Raw genomic sequence first — 25,772 nt, 5'->3', positions numbered from 1 at the left:
GGTCTAACTAATGATCCTTCAAATGCTAGGCAAAGAGGCATTCAGCAATTACATTTAAAATAAAAAAGAAATATTTTCTCTCCTTCTGTTACTCCAAATCTCATCTTACTGCTACTTTCTTTCTGTTAGTCAGCTTCCAATCACTATAACAAATGCTTGAGATAATCAACTCCTAAAGAGAAAAGGTTTATTTTGACGCATAGATTTAGACATTTCGGTCCAGGATTGGTTGACCCCAGGGCTTTGGGCCAATGGCCACACACATCATGTGGCAGTGTGAGGCAGACCAAACCACTCCCCTCATAGCTGGGGAGAAAAGAGAGGGGGAGAGAGAGAGAGAAGAGAGAATGAACGTGAGACTGGGTCCCCATGAGGACATGGCCTTAATGTCCTGAGGACCTCCTACGAGGCTCAGAGCATAAAGCTTCTGCCACCTCCCAGTAGTGCCAAGATGGAGACCAACCCTTTAACAAGTGGGTCTTTGGGGAACATCGAAGGTCCAAGCTATAGCACTTTCTAGAATTCTGCCAAATCCCTTTATATTTCCCTTTTAAGCTCTTTTTTGGCAGTGGGGCATGGAATGGATATAGTATCTCGAATTTACCTGAATAAATAGGAAAATGTTTTTCTGATTTTCCCTCTTTGTTTCCACCAAGATTCCTCTTACAATGTTTATTTGCTTTTTTTCCCCTTATTTTAATCCTGTTGTTACATTTGTAATGCCCATCTACAGGCATTATGGTGATTCATTTTAATTAGTAGCGTAAAAAGGTTTTACACATCAATAAAAATTTGCATGCATTATCTTTAACATACTCTTCTGGGTCATCAAATTCTAGACCTGTTGATTGTCTTAATTTCATCTTCAATTTTTTTAGAACAATATCTGTTTTAAGTTCGTCATGATCAGTCAACCAGGTATTTACCATGTATTTACTATGGCATAGTACTATATTCTAGAACCTCAAAAAGACTTATATTCAAATTAATACTCCTAATCCTAGGCTTCCCACATGCAGATTCCTTTTTACCTGAACTTTTCCCCTAAATTTCCTTCCCATTGCTTTTATGGAGCTCAGGGGCTGCAAAGCAGGGCCTTAAGCTTAGTCATAAATTTTTACTTTCATAACCTGTTTATATGTCTATACTGTTTGTCTTTTGGTTACAATAAATCTTCAATGACTGTCCTCAAGGAGTGCATGTCAATCTGTCATTAATGTGTATGTTCTTTTATACCACTGTTATCCTGTAAAAGTCCCTAGTGACATCAGAGACTGATCCCTGACTTAGTAAACTGTAAGAGCCATCCACATGCAATAGAACAAGAGAATGCTGGAGTGTGAAGGAGCTGTTCACTCTGAGGTTATCAACTTGCAGAGGGCTCTGGCGCTAAGTCACTCCATGGACAAAGGTCTACAGATCAGTGCTGTTTGGACTACACATAATTGAAAAAAGTTCATTTGAATGCTAGTTCCCCAGTCCTAATTGCCCTATCAGAACACTATGCTTATTCACATTTAACTAAATTCTGTAAGCACTGGAGTTGAGATCCAGTTTCTCAGTTTATAGATACAGAAACTGAGGTTTGGAAGAGAGACATATACTTGAGATCATAAATATTTAAAAGAGCAATGAAACTTAGGGAGAGGCAACGTGCTGTGGCAGCTAAAAGAGTTTAGCAGAAGCAGGATAGGCACCTGGAGGTGGTGGCACATTTCATCCAAACCCTTCAATGGCACTCAAAAGAGTTCTAGGCACTCCTAGTAGAAGTCATGATGTGTTTGAAGGCAGGCAGAGTGATTAATCCACTGGTCTCTCACTTTCCTGAAGCCTTTTGAGATGTTCAAAGGGTTCAGTGCCTCAGTCTTTGGGTTAAGAGTGGCTGCAGAAAATGGATGGAAGTAGAGACCATCATGTTTAGTAAATTAAGCCAAACTAAGAAAGTTAACAATATAACGTGAGAAACCTAAAGCATCAATCAATCAATCAATCTATTAAAAAAGGACAGATGACAAGAAACTAGGAGATAGACTTTTGGAGATGGAGGAGGTGGTGGGGGTTGGGGATGAGGAAAGGGAGACGGTGGCAACCAAGTTAAAAATCATCAAGGTATGTTTCTTAGTCACTTTCTCTGTCACTGGGACGAAATACCTGATGCCCACAACTTGAAGGAGGAAAGGTTTATTTTGGCTCACAGCTTCAGAAGTTTACGTCAATGGTCAGCAGGCTGAAACACAGAAACTTCACAGTAGAAGTGTCTGAGCAAAGGAAAAGCTGTCCATATCATGGCAGCAGGAAGCACAGAGAAGGGAGGAGCTGGGGAGGGAGAAGAAGGTCACTGTGCCAGTGACCAACCTCTTCCAACCAGGCCACACCTCCCAACACAAGTCAGCTATATGGTCCCGACAGTTCAATCACCTTTCAAAAGCCCCATCTCTCAGCGCAGAGTTTTAGGGGTCATTCTTGACCTAAGCCATAATAATATGTTAAAGGCATGTGCCAATTTCCCAAAATGATGCTACCACACTGTATTACTGACGTGCCCTGGCTGAAAAAAAGGGGAGGAGCTACACTTTTAAAAAGAGTGGATGATGGAAAGAACGACACAGATAAAAATATAAATAATTCTGACAAAAGATCAGACTGAGAGGCACTGAACGTGAACAACACAAATTTTGTAAATAAATATAGATTTAAAATTTTTTCTTTCATTGACCAAAAGCATTTATCAGATCCTTGTTGTGTAAATATTTTCTCCCATTCTGTAGCAAGTCTTTTAGATATTTTTTCACAGCTGTATTATAACTTTATTTAACAATGTAGTGAAAGCCAAATCGATGATTCTTAGCAGAGTATGTGGAAAACAAAGTTAAAGAATACGAAGTACTCAGAAAAGCATCCTGTTCAATACTGGTTCCATCAAAATTAGCAGACTTCTGTGAAAGAAGCCCTGTACTAAAGAAAGGCTAATGGAATATGGAAGAACATTTTTTTAAAAGTTCATTTATCAATCTTGCCAATCTAGAAAAAAAGAAAGTCTGACTATGATACTTTATATAGACACCATGTTTAAGTAGAAAACACAAGAATAAAAAAAGTATCATTGAAAATTTGCACAAATTCAGTTGTTTCCTCCAAATCTGCTTTATATAATTGGGTAGATATACATTAATGAACAGAAATTTAAGCAAGATACATGTAACAATTTAACAGAGCCTGATAATCCAGTTTCTTTCAACTTTCATCAAATTCATCTTTAAGTCATTCCATCATTGGGCTCATAAGGAAATTAACCAACGTACACATAATACAGTTGAATGGCAAATAAGTACTTATGACATATTAAATTCTCCTACAATTCAATTACAAAGAGACTTCTAGAAACCTGTTTTGTATGTAGAAAAGCGTTAAGAGTCAAATATTCAACTCAATATAAAATAAGAAGAAATGTTTGTTTTTTAGGTGGAGATCGCTTCTCCTTTTGCTAATGAATGATTTTTAGCTGTATTATCTCTGAGCTGAACAAATACGTCACCATTGAGTATACAAGGAAAAATAAACACATGCTAAGTGGATCAAACATTACTACTACATATTTACTAGAGCATTTCTACCTCTAACACTTCAGAAGCTTAGCGATTTAGACTATTCTTACATTAACTGCAAGAAAAATTAAATGAGATCACAACTATGAAGTCATGTGGTTATACAGATTCTGCAGTTGTGTGCAAGACATAAAACACATTTACCTTTATTCCCTGCTTAGTATTATCAGTCACCTGGCAGGACTCAATAGATACCTTTCCAAGACACACAGACTGAGATGTGTTTATATAACTTCAATAAACCCAGCTCAACAGTAATGAAGATGCAGTATCCTTTTGCTGTGGGTCAAGACAACAAGGAAGGAGGTCATAGCAAAGAGAATAAATCAAAACTGTTACATTGAGAAACTGCTTCTTGTTATGTTTCATCATGATGCTACCTTCATTTTCACCTAAGTGTGGTGGCATAATTCAAGCTCAATAAATCAGAAATCTTAATATTTAAAATTTACCTTGACTTCCAATCATCATCATCATATGAACAACCCAAAACAGATAAACGCATAGAAAAGGATACTATTAAACCACTTTGCTGGAGTTGGTTTCTTGACATATGAACTCATTTTTATAGAAAGGGCTAGTGGATCTCAGTTTGCTTACAAGCTAGGAGATCACTTTGAATTCTGCATTTCCTAACTGCAAACAGAATATAGCACTTATAATAGGTTATAAATAACCTGGTTTTCAAGCATAGAGCCAGCCCCAAGGATAACAATACACTATTTTAAAAGACCTAAGGCAATGAATTCCATTTCCAATGGAAATAAAGAACTGTGCAAACACACTTAAAACTAGTTTTTGTGCCAGTGTTATAAAATGTAGCTTTTAATAAAACCTTGACCCAAAATGCCAGTAACTTCAGAAAAGAATCCGTGGAAGGGAGAAGATTATTTCATTTAGGAAAAGTAACCTCTATCTTTTTCCTAATCTTCAACACACACAATTTAAACATAAACAACTGGTGTAACACTTTACACAATTCCTATCTACTGGAGCAATAATAACAAGCTCTAAATACAATTACCCTTTTCAACACTGGGTCAAGGCTTTACATAAAAATACCATCCTACTTTCCCCCCAAGTTTCCAAAATATTACATACTTTCCTCAACATCTGCAGCCATCCAGGGAGTTTTAGGAAACTTTTGTGCATGATCTTAATTCCTAATCCCTGGCTCTTTGAGCTCAGTGACAAAAGATCAAAACCACCAAGAATGATGGTTCACTTGAAGTCAGACAGGAGACCCTGGCTCAATTAGTCTCATAGGACGAAAGCAGTGCTGCGTCAACTGGCTCCATGCAGGAGGGCCACGTGAAGGATCTCTTCAACCGGTCATCTACACAGGCCAGGTGACAGATGCGCACGCACGGCAGAAATCGAATCGGGTCCCCGGAAACGAAGTCCATCATACAGATCACACACTCCTGGATCTTTTTTTCTGATCCGTCTCTTCCAGGGTCATAAACTCCTTTAGGCAGATGCTGTGTGAGGCCTGTTCTTTGAGCTATCCTAATTTGTTCCTCTTCGGTCAGCTGAGCTGCTAGCCGAGTCTGGCTGGGTGTTGGATGCTACCCTGGAACCGGAACTTATTCCTGATATGGCGGCGGCGGCTCCTGATCCGGCTCCGCGCCCGCCCGCACCAAAATTAGCCGGGTCGGACCGAGCCCCCGGAACCAGGGAGGTGTCATCCGAGGTGGGAGATTCGAGGCAGTTCCCCATCTTCCGGGAGGCAGGGGGACACTGTGTGATGTGTGCACTGTTCTCTCTTTTAGATTTTTAACAGCCTATTTCAAAAGCAAAGTTTTACATTTCGAAGCCAAATTTATCAAATTTTTTTTCTTTTATGGCTCATGCTTTTTTGTCTTCACAAATCTAATCTGAGGTCACACAGATTTTCACCCATATTTAACCTAAAAATAAATGGCTTTTTACTTACTATTCAGATTACTCTCCTTCATTCTTATTAATTCGGTGACTACAAAGACTTCACATATACTATGTCTGAAGGAAATGTTTGTTGAATTTGTGAATTAACACGCAGTACACACCTCCTTCATTCTTCAGTATCTGCATGGCCTCCCATGTCCTCAGCAGCCTCCTTCTTGGACCTTCTGGGGTCCAAGATTCCTCCTGTGTTTTGCTCTCCCATGTTTTAGCAGAGGATATTAGATTAGAGTTTGTGCCATAGCAGTCACGCAGATAATTGTGACTGCTTACTTAATATTTCATAGAGCACAATGACATTTGTTAAGAATTATGCCAGGCTACACTCTAAACTCTTCCTATATCAACTAATTCAATCCCAAAATCCCTGAGAAAGGAAGAGAAGGCTCAGGGACCAGGCTTAATGTGACACAGCCAGTTGGGGCTGTTAGACAGATCCAGAGTGGCTAAATTTTAAGCCCTTTGCTCTTCCCACCATAACAAACCGCTAGAGACCACATCTGGAGTCTGGCACATCTCGAAAAGAATGTTCTCTTTCTCACACTAGGTGTTTCTCCAGTTTGCTCAGACTCCAAATTCAAAGGTGCTGCAGTGGGGTCTTAGGATAGAATTTCTCAAAGGATGGCTTTGGACCCCTGGATATATATCCACCCTGTCCTGCCCTGAGCCCATGGCTATCAGTACAATCACCGAATTGGGCTGTGTAATTTGTGTACAGCATGAGAATACACAGCTGAGGAGGTAAGTAGTAGCTAAAATCCAACCTGTTTTGGTGCTGTGACCTTATAGAGCTATGTGTTCTCATGGAAAAACAGGTGACCTTTAAAAAATTTCTACCAATGCACTGTGTGGCCTATTGGTGTCCTTTCAGGTGAAGATGAGTAAACCCCCAAGCTCTCGAAGGGATACATGTGATATAAATCAGCTGTTAATCATCACCTTCCATCCTCCTGGCCATAGTAGTTGGTTGAGTGATGAACATGTAACTCATGTCAGGCTGTTCTTGGCCAATCATCTTCATTTAGAGGCTCTTTGAGGGGTGTGGACTTCTTTCTGGGTAGAGGTGAGGGCTGTAGCTACTGTGGCCACCTTGCAAGTGAGGAAACAGATAATGAAACCAGTTCCCAGCAAAATGGCTCAAAACTGAAGAGAGAAAATCCTACCTTGTTGACTTTGTTGAGCCATTTGGTTAAGTTATACCTGAAGCTCAAATCTACTTATAGATTGTGGAGTATCATAAACCAATAAACCGTCTTCTTTTGTTGTTTGAAATTATCTGGTTGTTAGCTGTAACAACAATACAACCTACATACTGCATACACATCTGACACAGTCCTATTCCTTGAGCCCCTTGTTGGCCTTATATTTTCACTATTGTACTTGTCATCTTCTTATACTGCATTCTAACTTAGTTTATTGTTTGTCTGCCTCCATTCCCATGTCCTGCTGAAATGCACTACATGGTCTATGATGGCAAAGAATTTTATCTGTTTTGTTCACTGATGAATTCCCAGTTCACTGATGGGTTCCTTATAGTGAGTTCTTGGCCCACGGTCTTTACTCAATAAAGATTTGTCAAACGATACAACTACTTGGTGAATCATAAAGAATTATTAGTTCTAGAGTTACCTGTGGATGTCACTAGGTTTCTTTCTTTTCTTTTTCTGTGGTGCAGATTGAACCCAGGGCTTCAAACATATTAGTCAAACACTCTCCCAGTGAGCTGGACCCCTACCTAACCTAGCTTTCTATTTTTGTTGTTGTTGTGTTGTTGTTTTGGTACCGGGGATCGAACTTGGAACCTTGAGCTTGGAGGCAGGTGCTGGAACCACTGAGCTAAATCCCTGGCCCTAGCCTAGCTTTCTAATTAGGTCAGTAACTACTTGTCCAGGCTTGGGAATGTCACCAAGTTCCATCTGCATGTAAACATACAGATTATTGGCCTTTTCAATTTCAGGAAGTGTTTTGTTATTACAGCATCAATATTGTGTTAAGGTGGTAATGGATGTTTTTGGTATATCTATTTTCTATAGCTATTTGTATTTTCATTTTGTTCATCTCTGCTTCACCATAATGAGGTATTTTTTTCCTTTTGGACATGTAAATGAATTTGGAAGGGAGGGTGGGCCATGGTGACTTTCATCTCTCATGTTTCTTAGTCACAAAAATTGAGAACTGCTATTTTGGGCGGCTGTTGTTGTTCACGTTTCCTTCACTTTTACTTCCTACAGGTACTACAGTAGAATCTGGCGCTTACTTAGCAGGATTCTCTGTGGCTCCCCTCAGGTTCCCTCAGTTTATCTATCATCCCTATGCAGGAATCTGATACATTCATTTCTTGTTCCAGCCCAGACTTGCCCAGAATCCTCTTAGGAGCTGGTGGTTGCTGTTCTGTGGAAACTGACTTGAGGCTTCAAAAGAATGACTCATTTTCACCAGCCTCATCACTCATTTTCATCTCATCTGAAATCTCATTATTAAGAGATTTATCTTTTGTGTTGACTAACTTTTCAGTGCTCGGGGAGATGTAATACATTATTTCTAAGGTTTTCCTCTTTCACAACTGAAAGAGTTGTTCTGCTCCTCCCTTCCTTTACTGAGCCCTTCCTTCAGCCAGCACTCAAGAGCTAGTCTTTCTTAGAGTGCTGAGATGTCAAGGGACTCTTCTCAGATTATGGAGGAAGACTCCGTGTGTTTACTGGTTGGCCACACAATGGAGGAAGCAAATGGCCATGCACTCAGCCTGACTGCATGGCACAGCCATCTGGCCTCTCCTCTTGAGTAGCTTTTCTCTCTATGAAATGTGAATGTGATCATGCCGGAGCCATGCTTTCTGTAACCATCAAGTCCTTATTGTTTCTCCTTTCTTTACCATGCATTTCATGACCTTGAAGGACACACATTTGTTTGAGGACATCATAACCCTCCCATTATTAAAGCAGCCACACAATAAGTTTGTTGTTGTTGTTGTGAGACAAGGTCTTACTGTCTAGTTCAGACTGCCCTTGAACTCACTGTGTAGTCTAGGCTGGCTTTGAACTCTCAGTGATCCTTCTGTCTCAGCCTCCCAAGTGCTAAGATTACAGGCATGAGCCACCATGTGTGGATTAGCCAGCCACACAATAAGGAATCTCAAATCTCAGAGAACGAGCAAGGTTTTTGGTGGCAGGGAGAAATGATTCCCTGAGCCCCAAGTCAGACACTACACCAGCTGTGACTGCCATCCTCCCTCACAAGTGGAGAAATACTCATAATTATATAAGACCTCACTCACTCAACCCTTCTCTGAGGTTGGCAAGCATGTCACCTCCCTCTCTCCTCTGTTCAAAACAAGGCTACTGCTGGGAAGGCAGGAAGCTGAAACTGGGAAGAGAAAGATGAGTGTATTTCTGAGGCTTGTTTCACCTTTCTGCCTCTGGATTGGAACACAGCAACCTCCCAAGAATATAATTGTTTATTAAAAGAATTTTAGGATTATTTCAGCCTACTAAGGACTCTATTGGTGGATGTTCCCATGGCAAAAAGAGGAATTGACAAGTGCCTGATGGGGAGGATGTGAGCAATGGAGAGAGGGGATAAGATGCAGGAGTGGAAGGGGGTAGAAACTCATTCTGAGGTTTCTGTTTCCTGCTTTCAAACCTTTACTCCTATGGCCAATACACAGCTGTTTCATCAGGTAGGGACATGCACTTCTGGTTTACTTGAGACAGCTGAGATGGCAGGAGGAAATAATATGATAGAAGGAATTGTGGGGTAAAGACAACATTAGAAGCCACTAGGGTACCAATGCTAAGAGCTAATCTCCAAGCCTATCAAAGTCAGGAGAATAGAGGCCTTAGGATTCTCTTCTGCTGTGTTTACTTTCTGGTATAATGATTGGATTTTGCCAGCATGGCAAAGGAGCTGGTACCAGGAAAGGGGCTGGTACAAGGGTTGGCAGAATCTTGATTCTTGCTTTACGGTCAATATTTGCACAGGAAGTGCTGGCTCTTGTTGCAGTCATTTTTGTTCCAAGTTAAAAAGTCTGTAAGAAAATAAACAGATGTTTAAATCCATTCAGTTCAATACTGAACTTACCAGACTTACCTATGTATTTTGCTTGGCATCCTAGATAAGATAAGGTGATAGTTATGTTGTGTATCCATATGGCTAGTTATGATACCCAGTTCTTTGGTTTAGATGTCTAGCAGTTGCTGGTTGTCTAACAGTCTAGATCCTGTTGTAAAGGTATTTTAAAGATATGGTTAGTATATATATCAGCAGACTTTGAGTAGAGCAGATTGTTTTCTGTGATATGGGTGGGCCTCATCTAATGAGTTGGAGGCCTTAAGGGAAAAGTCTGTGGTCTTCTAAAGCAGAAAAGATTCTGATTCCAGTCTGCCTTTGGACTCAAGACTGCAACGTCAACTCTTCCAGGAATTTCCAGCCTGCTGGCCTGCCCTGTGGACTTCAGACTTGCCAGTCCACAGTTGCATGAGCCAATTTCTCAAAATCAATTCCCTCCCCTTTTACCTCATCCTATTATTTCTGTTTCTCTGGAGAAACCAGATAACACAAATTCTAACTTCACTAAGAGGAAGAAAAATCATTTGGATATCATGCCAAGTTCCAAAAGCTCCACTCCAGCATGCTTTGGAGGAAGACAGGGCTTGACATGAATCTACTGAAGATGAGGGGGTCTCTTGTGTTGGAAACAGGTTGCAGGGAGGGCCTGAGGATGATCTTTCCTAAAGTCCACAGCTGAGCTCTAACAAGTTCCTGCTCAAAGTGCAAAGACCTAAAATCAGCTGAAGTCAATCATGTCCCAACAGGCCACCTATTTATAAAGAAGGGCTGAGTCAGGAAAAGGAGGACTTTGGAAGGACTGGAGTATTTTTAAAGGAGAGGCCCAACTATTTCTCTCACTAAAACCAAGCTCCTCGGAGTTATTTGTCTTTCTGGGGTGTCTGCAGCAGAGTGAGGAGTCCTTCACCAATCAGGTGTTCGCTTGGACCCTGACCTACAGATCTGGCCCTGTGGCCAGTGTATGCTGAGTGAGTATGGAGAGATTCCGGAAAAAGGAGGTGAGATGCACCCTCTTCTAGTTCTCAGTAGGTGCAGAGGATGGGGCTATCCATGCTCTCATCCAAGGGTCCCAGAGATGGAGCCACACAGTGTAAATGAACTGGAGACTACAGGGTTGCTGGACACTTCACTGTGTGAAAGCCAAGAGAATGTACCCAATGTTGGCACTGTAGTCTGGATCCTTGGTGAGAGAGAGTCTTGTTGAGTCTGCTCTGGCTCATCACTCATTAGGGTGCTGCTTTGGCCTGAGTTTCTCTTGGGTGGGTTCTTCAAGGTTCCATCCTCATAGCAACCCAGGAGAAGTCCAGCTTGCCCCAGGCACCCTCACGGACCAGTATCTATGTTCACTCTCCTCCCCAAACCCCCTCTAGCACTGGTGGAAGCACTTCATGTGGATGAGGATCACTGGAACAGTTATTTCTGTCTTTTCATAGAGAGGCATCTAAGATACAGAGAAGTAAGACATCTACAGAGAGTCACACTGCTGAGTTAAGTGGAAAAGCTGGAAATTCTACCACAAACGAGATTGAGCATGAAATTTCTTCTTAAACTACCAAACCCTGGTTATTATTAAATGTCTCAAAGTGAGCCAGTGGTAAGTCAGGAAACATGGCAAATCCCAAAAGTTACATTGGAATGTAAAGCAGAGTCCCAGAGAATGGGAGAAGGACACACAGAATAAAATACTTTTTAATAAGAATTAAAAGGGAGGGGCCAGGGGTTTAGCTCAGTGGTTCTGGTGCCTGCCTCACAAGTGCAAGGACCGGAGTTCGATCCCTGGTACCAAAAAAAAAAAAAAAAAAAAAAGAATTAAAGGTGAACATGCCCAGTGGCAGAGAGAAGAGTACATGTGGGATTGTATATTTGGCAGAAATATTAGACCTTTTGAATTTTAGAGAAAAAAATTGAGCAGAAACTTTGTTAGAGCTCAGCTGTGGACTTTGGGAAAAATCATCCCCAGGTCCTCCCTGCAAGTCCGGAGAAGGAATCCATTCTACAAATACATAATAACACTGACGGGGCCGGGGCTGAGGTGCCATGAAATTCTACCCTCCTCCAGTTTGTCTCTAATCCTCACTTCCCTTCCTGGTGGTTTTCTGCCTTGAGACCCCACATTCTAATATCTGTGAGCTGGTGAGCAAAACTGGGAAAAGAGTTGGGCTCTCAAGCACCCATCAGGCATCTGGTTCCCATCAATACAACACAAGCGACTTCACCATAGCACTGTACTGATCTGACCACAGACTGAAGGGAAAAGATTCTTGTCTGAGAACTTTGTCCAGTGGAAACCCTGGAATCATTGGGATGGGAAGGACTTTGGGAAGCATCCAGGCTGCTTCTTCCTAAAAGCTAATCTGCTTTTTGCCAGGCTAGTCTCAGACTGTAGGTCTGAAGTGAATCCCTGGAATTTGTATTTTTAAAATGTTCCTCAGTTAGTCTTGTTGTGTCATTTAGTCTTTTAATATTTTCAATGCTTCAACCACAATAAAAACTACAATGTCAGCCTGGCATGGCGGTGCACACCTGTAATCCCAGCTCTCTGGAAGGCTGAGGCAGGAGGATCCAAAGTCCAAGCCCAAGTGGGACAGTTTAGCAGCTCACAGAGACCATGCCTCAAAAATAAAAACAAAATTTTTATTTATTTTATTTTATTTCATTTATTTTTGGGTTTTGGAGATAGGGTGTTGCTAGGTAGTCAGGCTGGCCTTAAAAAAACATTTAAATGCCTGGGGATATAGCTCAGTACAAAGGTCCTAGGTTCATTTAATCCTCAGGACTGCAAAAAACAAAAACAAACAAAACTACAGCTACAAAGTCTACCTTTGCAGGGTTAGTCTAGTGATGGGTTTCTGACTGCTTTCTGGGGCAGCCCATTATGTGTTTGGTACTAACTGTTCACAATCTTTTCCTTAACCTAGGTAGACACACATTTTGCCAGTTTCTATCTATGGGTCCAGGCTGTGTTCCTTTCAGCCAAATTGACTCCTGACTTTCCCAACAGCAGTGCAGTCTCTGCTGGTCTGCGAAAATCCTTTCAGCTCTCTGTCTTGAAAGTCTTCTTCAGTGTGGCACCTCCTGTCCACCCATCTCCCTTTGCTGTTAGAAAGTTTCCCCTCTCCCCTTTTCTTCTTACAAGCTCCATTCCTCAGACAATAGAAAGCTGGAGTAGCTGGTCCCTTTCTACCCTGGACCCAGTTCCTGAGTCCTTGGCTTAGTGCCCGTGCTAGACACCTCTTGGCTAGCAGACAAATCCAGTGTCACCATGATGGCCTGTCACACTCACTGGATAGCCTCCAATGTACATCAAGTATCTCTTCATCTTAACAGTCTGTGTTCTTGTTTTACAAATAAAATCTTCTACTCACTTATTAACTGTGCTTCTCAATGGCTGGTAAATCTGGCATTGGCAATATCTGGAGATATTTTTAGTTGCTACATCCAGGGATGGGAGTGATACTGAAATCTACTGAGTAGAGATCAGGGATGCTGCTAAACTTCCCACAAGGTATAGGATAATTCTCCCACTAAAAAATAATTCATTTCATAATCCCAAAATCTATTCTCTTAATAAAGAGCAAAAAAAAAAAAAAATGAAAGCAAACAAGGGAAAGAAGGGGCCGGGTGACGGACTGCATGTAGACTGCGCGTGAGGCTCTGACCACTGCATTTTGGGGACAGGACTCAGAGAAACAAACAGGAGGGAAGAACCCAGGCCACACCTTGGGTTTCCTGGGCTCATGCGGAACTTTAATTTCAAAGTCCAGAGGATTCATCTGACTCACTACACATATTTACCCTTTCCGACCTGAGTGTTCCCAAATGGGACACATGTCCCTTCATAGTAGACAGCATGATTTTAACATAAATAGATTTAAGAAAAAGTGAGTGGATTTATAGAAGATATAGAGGAGTAATGGAACAGCTAGTACATTATTAGAGTAAAGATGCCTAAGTGGTCACAGACCACTGACGCTTGGGAAACGTTGTCTGTGAGAAGGTCATTGTCCTGTAGAAGGACAGAGTTGCTGGTACAAAAAGCAAAGTGGGGGAAGGAGGGCAAAGATGTCTAGTTTTCTCTTAATAGCTCAAAGGAAGGAGCTGAGATTTGGGGAGAGGGAAAGGGGTGCATGAGAACTTACTTTCCTTGTAGCTCATCTCCCCACAGGACTCGTTCTTGCCAGAGGACCTGCCACTCCAGGATCTGAACAGGTATTTGGCCCCATCCAACCACTGCCACTGCTGCTTCTACAATGACAGGAGACGAGAGAACTGTGCAGGTCAGTTGGCTCACCTCCCACAGCCACGACACTCCCTCAGCTCCTCAAAGTGGACTTCTCATTGTAAAAATGGAGAAGAGGCAGCAATGTAATAAAGAACAAAAATCAGAAAGGACACTCCATGCAATGACTAAGCAGAAAAATCATGCACATTTTAGCTTATCTACTTCTGGTATAAATTTGCGGGGGGGAGTGGTACTGGGAAGTGAGCCCAGGGCAACAGCCACTAAGCTACTTTCCTGGCCCCACTCATTCTTTTGAGATACGGTCTTGCTAAGTTGCTAAATTGCTCAGGCTGGGCTCAAACTCACAATGTTCCTGCTCCAGCCTCCCAGAGTGATGGGATTACAGGCCTGCACTTCCACGCCTGGCTTAGTATGAACCTTTTACGAATAGGTACCTTTTAATGTACTAAAAAGTGTGTGATCACTAAAATGCTTACTCAATTTTGTACCTTGTTTTGTAAACCTTCTTTCAATGGTAAGATTTTATGATGATTTCAATCTATTGATTGTGAGGTATAAAGTTTCTAATTTACAATTATTATAAAAATACTACTATGAACAATTTTGTTCAAAAGTCTGTTTGGATACTTAAAATTATTTCCTTATGATAGAATTCCAGAAGTAGAACGAATGGATTAAAAGGTATGAGGTTACTAATGTGCATTGTCAAAGGACTTTCCAAAAGCAATTCAACTGTAGGATTTTATATCCTCACCAATTGCCACAAGACAATTTTTCCATTCCTTAAAAATATTACTCCTTAAGACAAAGTAACAGTTTCATAATCTGATAAGTTAAATTATATCATTGTTTTAATTTGCATTTCTTTGATCATAGAGGTACTGTACAATTTTTAGAATGCTTATATGCCACTTATTTTTCTTAGTCAAGAATATAAAAATTAAATGACAAAAATGTCTTATAGAAATAGATGTGAATATTTCTCCTATCTCTGAATGAGAGTTCTGATTAATTCTAATGTCAGTACACAAAAATGTAAAATATCTGATGGTTAAATAAATACTATTAAAAGCTAAGTAACTGTATAAAATATTTGTAACAATGATGGTGGAAGACTGCTAACTTTTCTATGATTTTCAAGAAGACAAAAAATATGAAGATATTTACAGGTAAACACTAAACGCTATGATTTATGACGGAGAGTATGTGAATCTGTGGTGTCTTCAGCTATGCTAACGAGGCACGGGAAGTCTGGGCGCCTCTCCTGTCTTCTCTGTGTTAAGTCTAGAAACCCCACAACGAATCTGGAAACTGCAGACCTCAGCAACCAGCCACTCCTAACAATGAGGTAGTGATGGAAAATACAGTGAGATCCCAGTGGGCAAAAAATTAAGGATAATGAAAAGAATAACAGCATTAAGAAAAAGGTTAGCTGACAGTTTTCAACTATAACTCAAGACCTAATAGAAATTTAATTAATCTCTTAACAGGGCCCTGCGCACACTCACGCACGCGCGCACACACACACACACACACACACACACACAATTTATCTTTGGAAGACTGGAAAATTGGCAATTCTGTGTTCTAAGATTTAAGAGAAAATTAATCCAACAGAAGGTCTATGCAATTTAAATTATATTCTCCACTGAGGTAAGCCAGAAAGCCATTTCCCCAAAAGCAGTCTTTTCCAGGCCTTGCCAAAGGGCATTTTACAGGCCAAGTTGGGGTTACCTTCTCAGGGTCATGCAGGCCAATCCATATGTTCTGGTTTCTTTGATAGCCATTTATGTACTTTGATATGATGCTAGCTTCCTTTGAACTCAGGACAGAAGCCAGATGGGTTCCGTTTCCATGTGATTGACACTCAAGCTACAGAAAGGAGAGGTCCCATTAATGATGCCATGAGGCTTAACAGACAGCTCTCTCCTTGAAACCTAGTGTGCCAAAAAGAATGGGCTCACCCAGGTCCTCCTCTAGAAACTGGGATCTAAGGCCCTCAGGAGATGCCGGTCACCACAGGAGGAGCCAAGGGCCACAGTGAGCACATGGTGAGGGCAAGCGGTTTAGGGTCAGAGGAAGGGCCTGGAGTCCTGGCCTTACTGTAGGGGACCTTGACAACAAGTCACTTTCCCTCTCTGGGGCTGATTACAGAGTCTTGGAAACCCCGTTTGCTTAGCCTTCTCTCCCCCGACCTTGGGCCTCAGCTCAGGAAAGCAGCATGTGGGGCAGCCTTCCCTGGGTTTTCTCTACTAGGTGTTCTTGGTATAATCTTGGAAAAGTCATTTATGCTCATGCTGCATTGAGATTTTCTACTTGAATGTCACAATCTGCATTCTTCTCACACTTCTTGAATCTTCAGTAGCTGTCACATGCTAGGCACTCCACTGCTGCCTTTCTGTTTTCCCTTTGTCAAGTTATACACGGGTTCTGACACCATTCTGGCCCTGGGTCGTCACTCTCATGCGGCTCCCCTAATCAGTCACATCTGGTAACCACAGCTCAGAGACAGCAGCATGGACTGTCCACTTCCTTGGACTGGCTACTGTATGTCTTAGACAAAGCCTCAGTGAATAGGAGCCGTATCATACATTTACTGGTCTGCGGAGCAATGAACCTCCCAATTGTTTGGCTGCTGCACTTTCTGTGAGGCAGCCCTGCGGCCTCTGCTCCACACCTGTCTGTACATTACTCTCTTTCTAGCAAATTTTGTGGAGGAATTCAGTTGCTCTTTTCGTAAGCTCCTATCTCCTCACCCTCCTTTGATCTATATATCTCCAGCATGTGTAGGACAGTGGCTACTGCTTATTCATCCTTATGTCCTCACAGTCATCTGGGCTTGGGCGTGTAGTATCTGCTTCATCAGTGCTTACAAGACTGAATGAGTTGGACACACAACCCTCCTCTCTGCTTTTCACCAGCTAGGCAGTTTCTCCTCAGAGTGCCAAGGAAGGACCCTTGATTCTGAACCAAATGAGTTCTGGGGCTCTGGTTGGCCTCTTACTGTACAGCAGCTAACCTCTCAAATTCCTTACCTCAGCATCAGACCAGCTCCTCAGCTTCCGGAAGTACCCATAGCAATTGGACTTGGAGTAAAACCATCCACTAGCACAGCTGGGTCTCATGATGATATCTAAGTATTAGCAAAAGACAATTTCAAGTGATAGTGGCAAAACAATCAATGTCCACACTATGAACAAGCTATAGATTCAGAACCTCTGAATGAAGGGGAGGAAGTGTCCCTTCAGAAAGAACTTTGCAGGGCCGGGGATTTATTAGCTCAATGGTTCCGGTGCCTGCCTCAAAAGTGCAAGGTCCTGAGTTCGATCCTTGGTACCAAAAAAAAAAAAAAAAGAAAGAAAGAACCTTTTCTGCATTGCTAAAAATTTATACTGTTAATCTTTCTCCCAACTTTCCACAAAGGGACCTAGGGCCTTTTACTAGAGTGGCTGTGTTTTGGGAGAAAAGCAAATAATCAGAGCTTTCTGGGCTACTGGATACTGGCTCTCAACTGACAGTGATTCCATGAGACCCATAATGTCACAGTGGTCCAGCTGTCAGAGGAGGGATTATGGGGGTCACATGTTCACTGGAGTCTTAGCTCAGAAATGTCTTATAGTAGATGCGTTGACTCTTTCTGTGAACCATCTGTGGTTCTGGAATTCCAGTTCTGGAATGCATAACTGGAGGAGACTTGCTTAGTAGCTGGCAGAATCCCACATTAGTGGTGTTGGCCAAACAATCATAATTTGAGGCAACCCAAGAGTGGCCAGAGGGATAAACTGGTAGTTTTAGGCATTAGTAGGAGCAAGCAGTCCTTTTGGCAGGGAGATGTGGAACAGGATTCAATGGAAACCTGGCTGGAATCTGAGCACAGGTGAGCTGTGTATCACTAGCAAGAAGGGACATTTTAGGAAAAAGACATGGGCTGGGCAGGGGAGGGGAGGCAGGAATGTGCAAGGAACGCACAGAAATGACAAGCACAAGTTTGCCACAAGTACAAGAGACCTGTCAGGCAACTGTGGTAGATAGGAGTAAGAAAGGCCTGGAAGCAGCAAAGCCATGATTCAAGGCTAGTTCTTCCTGCTAGTCAGCTGGTGAATGGGCCATGTTGCTGGATCTGAGACTGGGAAGGAGAGATGCTGGCAGTGCAGAGGGGCTGGGTGACGAAGGGGATGCCAAGCTAGCAGTCCAAGCTTCCTGACAGTGTGGCTACACTCGACACTTTAGATAGGTGCAAGGTTCTTTCCCTCCACAGTGGATGTCCACAGACAGGAGCCATCATAATAGCATTCTCCTCTCCCCTGTCAGAGAACACTACAGTCACTTGCTTCCCTCTTCTGTTCTATTTCATCCCCTGCCTCTAAATAGCCCACGACTCCCTACTGCTTTCAGATAAGCTCCCTGCTCATTAGCAGCCAAGAACTTTCTCAATCTGATCTTAAGCCCCAGCTAACCACATCCTCCTATGCAACAGTCCCAGCTCTGACTTAGAAAATGTTGCTCATTACAGATTTAGATCCTCTGCGTGTACTGTTTATTGTACCTCTCAATGATGGATAATCACGCAACTAAGAAGTTGAAGTAAAGGTTTTGAGGGCTACCTAAGATATACTGAAGTCACGCAGCAAAGATATGCACTTATTTAAATGCCTCACCTGCTACTTTTAGAAAAGTGAACATAATTTTATGTTAAACAAAAAATTTCTTTTATGCCATTGCTACTCCTACTGCTGCCAGTATACCAGCTTCCATACAGAAGATATTTTACTTAATGTCATTTACTATGCTAAGTAATTTATTCATGCCATATTTTTTTATCAATAACTTGGGAAAGTGAAGAAACAGGCTAAAGAGTCACTTGCTCAAAGCTGCTTTTTAGATCTATTTCTATGGCTTAAAAATTCATGTTGTTGCCAACAACACTCCCAACCTTAGATCATATACATATGTAGGGGTTATTTTAACAGGAGGAAAGAAAACAAAGGAGATCTTTAACTCTTACAGTAAAAACTGATCTTCTTAAGGGGATTGACCATTGATCACTATTCCAAAAAGAATAGATAATGAAATGGGCTCAAATTCCAGGAAGAGGCAGTCTGGAAAGACATTAAGAAGGAAGACTTCTAATTTAATACTCATGAGAATATTCTGAAAGCATGGGTAGTGAGGAGTCCAAACCTCCCCTAAGTCTAAGGACACAGAACCCTGGCAACCCACCTGGTGCTCCTACTGCAGATCAGTTTGAAGGCTGCTGTGGACCCCTGTACTCGGCAGTTTCTGGGCAAATGCACAGGACAGGTCCTGCACCTCCACAGCCTTCATTCCCCCTGTCTCCAGGTAGTGAGGACAGAGGTCCCAAGACCTCAAATCCAGAGGGGCCGAAGGTAAAGGAAACAACCAGTGATTTCTCTGTCCTCTCACACTTTCCTCTTTCTCTCCATGTCTGTTTCTTTGAGAGCTTCTCTTCCTCTCCGAAGATCTCTGTGTGTTCATCACCATGCCTTTCTGACTCTGGGTATCAATTTCTCTCTTGCTGTCTTTCTACTCTGTGTCTCTTTTGTTTGTCCTTGTCTCTTGCTGTGTCATTCTTGTGACTCTCTCTGGCTCTCTTTCTCTCCTTCTTCCAATTTCCTTCTTTCTTCACCTTTCCCGTTCCCTTGCTCCAGGTCTTACAGATAGGACTATGCACCCCCTAGTGGAGACACTTTAGCTCCTAGAAATGCAACTAGCAGCTGCTCTGCCAAGGCCCTGCTTCACTTTCTGTTACTCCACACATTGACTGTGTGCTGGGTACTGTTCCAGGAAGATTGCATATATTCAAATCGTTTCCATATAAACCCCTATGAAGTAGGTACCAATGTTTATCCCATGTTCCAGATGAGGAAACAGAGGCAAAAGAACATGTCATGCCCCACTGCAAAGAAGTAATGGAGACAAGATTTGACCCTAGACCAACTGATTCCAAGTAGGAGTTCTTAGTCATCTCCATCATCATGCTTGAGGTATTTCTTTAAAAACCCAGATGGACCACCCAGATTTATTAAACTTTCCTTGTTTAACTACCAGACTCTCCCTGAGAGTTAAGGATGGATATCCCCATCATGCAGGTAGAGAAACCTCCTGTGAAAGATGAGTGGCCAGCTGAAGTCATCAGATGAGGAATTGGATGGGGTCTGGGGGGAGGATCCAATGCTTCCTCCGAAGCCTGAGAACCCCAGCCCCACCTCTCAGGGTGCTAGAGGGCCCGTCACTATGCATGCAATATCAAAGGCTTTCAGCTCCTTGCATGTGGCCTCCCTTACTCTAATAGCTGTTCTTCTCCACAACTGGGCAGATGTGTAAGCTTGGGAACATTATCTAACCTTCTTTAGCTGAAGTTTTCTTGTTTGTACAATGGGATCAATAATATCCACCCTTTTAATAGGCTCTCTGGGAGGACTAACAGGGATCATGCATATATAGTGATTAATATAGAACCAAATATAGTAAATACTAGCCAGTTAAAGGGATAGCTATTAAATCATCATGATTACTACTATAACCAGTGCAATACTTTGAAAGTATTAGCCTGATGAAGTTTTTTGATGTCCAGAAAGCATACTGCTCAAATGTCTTCACCCATTGAATTAACAGCGTGCATTGTTCCAGGAGAAGAACAGCCATAAGCCAAACAAGAAATCACTTCAGAGGCAATAAGAGTCATAATGTTGAGCACCAAGTCTTGTCAAGAAAGAAGATTAACTTCTAAAATCTTATACTTCAGAACTGTACTTCCAGTAGCTGAAAATAAGTAAGGGCTGAGGGCAGAGAGCTCCAGGGGCCAATTCCATACTTCTATTGACTTTTCCCTAAGCCATAGCACAAAGAACATTTAGGTCATGTTATGTGGGAGATCTCCCAAAATATAAGAATAAACAGAATGTCTTCCTACAGCTGGGGGGAAGATCTGACAAAGGGCAATGCAAGGCTTCATGCTGAGTGTGCCATCTCTTCCTGCTCCTCGGGAGAGAAGCCAGAGGTCTGTAAAATCTCAAGAGTGGGAGAGAGGCTTTTCATTCCCCATGGTATCAGTGGAGCAAATGCCCAGCCCCTGTAGGGAAGTCTGAGGTCCTCTCATCACCAGAGGAGCAGGAAACCACTTGGCCTCCTAGAAATGGCCACAGGAGGCCGTTCTGAAGGAGGGGTTTGGGACAGCCTCTCAGAGTCTTGCACTGCCTCGCATGACTTGGAAATGGTGGCAAGTTCCCAGGCCTGCACAACCACAAAAGGCTGAGAACCAGTGGCTGGAAGTAGGTGGGGCTGAGGACAGAAAGCCACAGAGGACAAGCACACACCAAGGGCATGCCATGGCAAGAGCCACAGTCTTCATCTCTGGGGGCCAACACGATGCCCAAAGAACCTACTTCTCCTTGAATTTCCTTCCTCTTGGCCAAGGACATTTCCCAGTGGGAGAAGTGCTGAGTTAAAAACAGCCCGGGATCCCTTAGGAGCCTCTGTGCTCAACAGAACAGATGCTCAAGCAAGGATCCCTGTCTCTTCCATGTACAACCCCCAGCAAGGCCACAGGGGACTGTGGAGGGCATCCAGGAGAAGGAGCCAGTCTGAGCACCACTTAGTTTTGCCCTGTGACTTTGGGCAAATCTCTGCCTTTGTCTGGACCTCATTTTCCTCACAAAGTAGGACACCAGATGAGCACATATTTCACTCCCTTTCATTTCGAATATTCCATGATACTTATTTTTCAGGGTACTCAATTTTCTTCCTCTGCTGTCTTCATCAGCAGATTCTACATGGTTTCCACTTTGCGAGGATGCTGCTTTATACTTGATGCTTCGTCTGTTTGTCAGAGCCATTTCTCCAGGTAGGCTGTATGTAGGTCCCTGGAAAACTGCAGTTCGTGGTATCCCCAAATAGGAAAATAGTGCCTAAAATTGGGATGTTCTGATTATAGCTATCATTTATTGACAGTTAGCTAGGTGTTAGGTGGCTTAAACTGTACCTCTATCCTTTGCAATAACTTGCAAAACTAATTTTACAACTTACATGTCATTGATTATGTAAGCGTGGCTTCCAATTCTGTGCAGTTGGCTTTTGCTTGATTCTACAGCCTTTGAACTCTTTACTGCATCATGTTGTTTTTCATTCCCATCCCCAGTACCTGTTTCCTGCAGTGCATAGTGGATTTTTGTTGGTGTGGTTGTTTGGTTGGTTTTTATTTTGTTTTGTTTTGGGTTTTTGGCAAGTGGATGGCTGAGTGACATGGACTTTGTGGTCACCGACCATGGTCTCCATCCCCACTAAGTGACATACTTACCACCCAGGACTTCGGAGCTGGCTGCCCAGCTCAGCAGGAGGAGTAGCCGAAAGCCTTTGGATGCCATTTTCCTCTTCTCCTGAAGACAATGCAGCAGGCACTTCCACTCCAAGGAGCTGAGTCCTTGTTAACTTTGTCTTTGAAACTCCCGATTTCTCCTGGATCTGCAATCTGAACATATCTATATTAGTAAGAAAGACCCAGGAATTTAGACAAGAAATTACATAGGGAGAAAAAGCATATTTTTTAAACTACATCCAGATCTTACAATGAAGAGAATATCAAGTTAAATGTAAATATTAGCAAAATTTAATTTATGAAATTTTATTCTCACCCACAAAGCCTTCTGGACCAGCACCAGAAACCTTACTACAGTGGGCTCAACACTTTAATAGTCTGAATGGAGGCATACATTTTAAAACTATGAGACAGTGCACCTCTATTATTTTCAGGAGAGCCAGTAAAGGCCTCCACAGTTAGCTCCCTCCCACATGATGTTGTGATGGGCTTTCTAAAGTTAAGAAAGTCAAATCAAAAGGTTTTAACATTAAATTTTTTAGTGTTATTCAGAGTGAATACATCCCCTAAGTGCCACATTTCACAGGTTAGAAAATTTGAAGTAGATAGTATGAAGTCATTTTTTCATTGTCACCAGCACACTTTTAACACTTTTTTTAGAAAATAACTTTGTAACATCTGAGAACAAAGGGTCCCTGGGTCCTCCATCTTTCTCAAGCCCCCTGCTCTGATTTAGCAGTGTAGCTAGGGCTGGAGATTTAGCTCAGTGGTTTTGCTGACTGCTGTGCAAGCGCAAGGACCTGAGTTCAAACCCCAGTACCAAAAAAAAACAAAAACAAAAACCAAAAAACAGTGTAGCTAGCTAGCTCTCCTTTTTCTCCCTTTCCAATAAAGTGTCCAGCAAAATGTCTTCCTTCTTAAAAAAAAAAAGCTTTGTATCTTTTCCTCGCTGTAAAAAATGAATTATCAAAAGACCAACTCAAAATTAGAAAATAAGAAGTAAATCTCATCTCCCACAGATAATGTGATGAACCGCCTGCAGACATTTCTCTGCATACGTCTCAGTGTACAATACTGTATAAATTAGATCATTTGTTTTGTAAATTAATTTTGTTTCTCAGAAACAGACTATAGTGAACTTTCTTGCATTCACATTTCTTAATGCCAATTTAATTGTCTTTAGTATAAATTCACTTACGCGAAGTTGCAGAGAGGCAGAAATTGCATGTTGTAATCTTGAAGCCCTTTGCTAAAATACCTTCTGAACGAGTTTATCATACATTCTAACAGTGCTCAGGAGTGTTGGTTTCTCCAAGGCCCAGTGAGCACCTAATTTTGTCTTTTATTTTTAACTGCGATATTTTAAAGAAAAACATTAGTGTTTTGTTAGTATTTTAGAATTACTAATGAAGTTGAACATATTGACGAGTTTTTTATTTCTCTTGTCAATTTCCACTTTGCAGCTTTGCATATTTTTCTATTCTCTTATTTTTCAATGATTTATGAGACCTTTTGTAATTTATGTCTTGTACATGTTATTAATAGTATTTCTCAGTTTGTGTTTCTGTCTTGTTCATAATATACTTTTTAACATCCTGAAATTTTCAAAAATTATATCGTTATATGTATGGTCTCCCTTATAATTTTTGGCATTTATTTCAGAAAGACTGACCCTGTTGCGTCAGGGTGAAATATTCACCTATATTCCCTTCTATTTTTATCTATCTGAGATTTATTTTAGTGTAAGCATTGAATTAGGTTCTAAATTTTCTTGCCAAATAATTATTTAAATGAGTAATTCATTGACTTCTTATTTGACCATACTTTATGACTGAAAACTCAGGATTACATGGTCTAACTCTCAAATAATAAGAGTTTAGGGGAAATGGTGCAATTTAATATTCAAAATGGAAATTTTCCTGGACCATCTACTCTGGGGTCTATCTGAACACTTTTCAGTATTAACAAAGGAGGGGGCAGAGGGCAAAGCTGCAAAATTGTGATGTCTCCACCCCCTGTCCTTTTTTACTTTTTATCATTGCATGAAAGCTGTCCTCCTTTGCTGAACTTTCCTCCCAAAATTAGTGAGGTATTTGTAATTTCTTGAAACCCTTTCAAATGTAAATAAGTATAAATTATCTGTCATGTATGGGGGAAAGGAGATATAACATCTTTTTTATTAATCAAAATTTATTTTAAACATTCAATGGATGCCTACTTCATCTTGTTTAAACCTCATATACTAGGCTGCCTTATAGGTATCGTTTACACATCTCACAGTTGATGTTTCTTGAGATTAAATCATCTTTCCAGAGTTTCACAGCTACCAGACTGCAGATCCATGATTTAACCCAAAAGCAAAGCTCTTTACCATAAGGGAAGAAAGAACATAAGCAATTCAAATCAAACAACATAGGAAAAAAAAGCATCAGTAACATCTTTCAAACTGTAACTTGTAATTTCTGGCTCAGGTATTAACTGTCAGAGGAGAATAGATGTTCACAGAAAACTCTGCTCCCAAGTGCAGAAGGATTACCTGGTTGGAACCAAGGCTCTGAGGACCCCTCCTTCGTTGGCGTCTCAAGTGGTCCCAGGCAGTCTCTGGAATTCTTATAGCTTTGTGCTTCAGGATTCAATAACCAGTGTTTAAACCATGGAGCAATAATGTTAATTACCAATGATAAGTCTTATCTACAAAAAAAAAAAAAAAGAACCCTGTGAGGGATGACTTAGGAATGGATGCAAGTTGTGCTTTGAATCCAGGAAAAGAACCTCTCCCTGTGTGCAAATAGAATCTTTCTTTTATATCCCAGTTTATTGAGACAAACAGTATGCTGTAATCTTCTATCAGCTAATCTTCCTTTCCCTCAGCTTCATTGTTTTTTTTTTTTTTTGTCTCTTTTTTTTATATTTTTATGTTGTAGATTGCCTTTACTTCTTACTGTCTGGAAAGATACTTCAATTCTGAAGAATAGTGTTCTCACCCTTGCAGATAGGACTTGCTGTCAGGGCTGGGCACAGGCTCTGACCCACGTGGTCTGACTTGAAGTCCATATACAGACTTTCCTCCCTGAAGCACCAAGCTTGTCTCCCCCAGGTGCCTTGGGCACCACAGATTTCCTTCTACTTAAATCATATTGCTGATTTGTGACTTTTAGGGTTCTTGCTTTCTAAATTTCATGTCTGATGCATCTACATGCAGAAAAATTTTAAACCAATTCCACTCAGGATTCAACAGACTTTTTGACTGAGATATTTCTCTTGTTCCTTATATTATTTTGTCTCCAACTTTTATATGGGTTCTGTCAGCGCCCTCACTTGTAGTGAATCAATGGGAGGTTTCTGTGAAGCTCTAGAACATCTGATTCTCTCACATGTTCCCTCTGTTCTTTCTCACCTCAGGTCTCAAAATCTTTATATAGCAGCATGGAGATTCCAGAATGAGGACCAGCGTGGAGGATGGGTATAGAAAGGATACCTAATCACATATTTTATAAAAACTTTTTTTTGTCTTACACCTGGAACAGGGTGTTTGAACTTAAAAGGCCTGGAGTTATTATGTTTGTTCTCCATTGTGCTG

General features: G+C 41.5%; 1 protein-coding gene and 1 pseudogene across 1 annotated transcript; both read right to left on the bottom strand.

Moving 5' to 3' along the window:
* Window positions 1-2,876: 2,876 nt before the first annotated feature.
* LOC101711061 (RING finger protein 11 pseudogene) lies at window positions 2,877-8,833 on the bottom strand (annotated as a pseudogene).
* Window positions 8,834-8,985: 152 nt separating this feature from the next.
* On the bottom strand, window positions 8,986-24,832 carry Reg4 (regenerating family member 4). The gene is made up of 6 exons (XM_004853849.3): window positions 24,729-24,832; window positions 22,175-22,345; window positions 16,893-16,990; window positions 15,592-15,729; window positions 13,754-13,859; window positions 8,986-9,573 (listed from the first exon to the last, which is right to left on the bottom strand). The coding sequence occupies exons 2-6, from the start codon at window positions 22,239-22,241 to the stop codon at window positions 9,512-9,514; spliced, it is 471 nt and encodes a 156-aa protein (XP_004853906.2). The 5' UTR covers window positions 22,242-22,345; window positions 24,729-24,832; the 3' UTR covers window positions 8,986-9,511.
* Window positions 24,833-25,772: the final 940 nt, after the last annotated feature.

Source organism: Heterocephalus glaber, unplaced genomic scaffold (assembly GCF_053883595.1).
Source record: "Heterocephalus glaber isolate CG9 unplaced genomic scaffold, H.glaber_assembly_v1.0 deba00001442, whole genome shotgun sequence".
In the NCBI taxonomy this organism is placed as follows: Eukaryota; Metazoa; Chordata; class Mammalia; order Rodentia; family Bathyergidae; genus Heterocephalus; species Heterocephalus glaber.
This window is presented reverse-complemented; position numbering and strand designations above follow the sequence as displayed.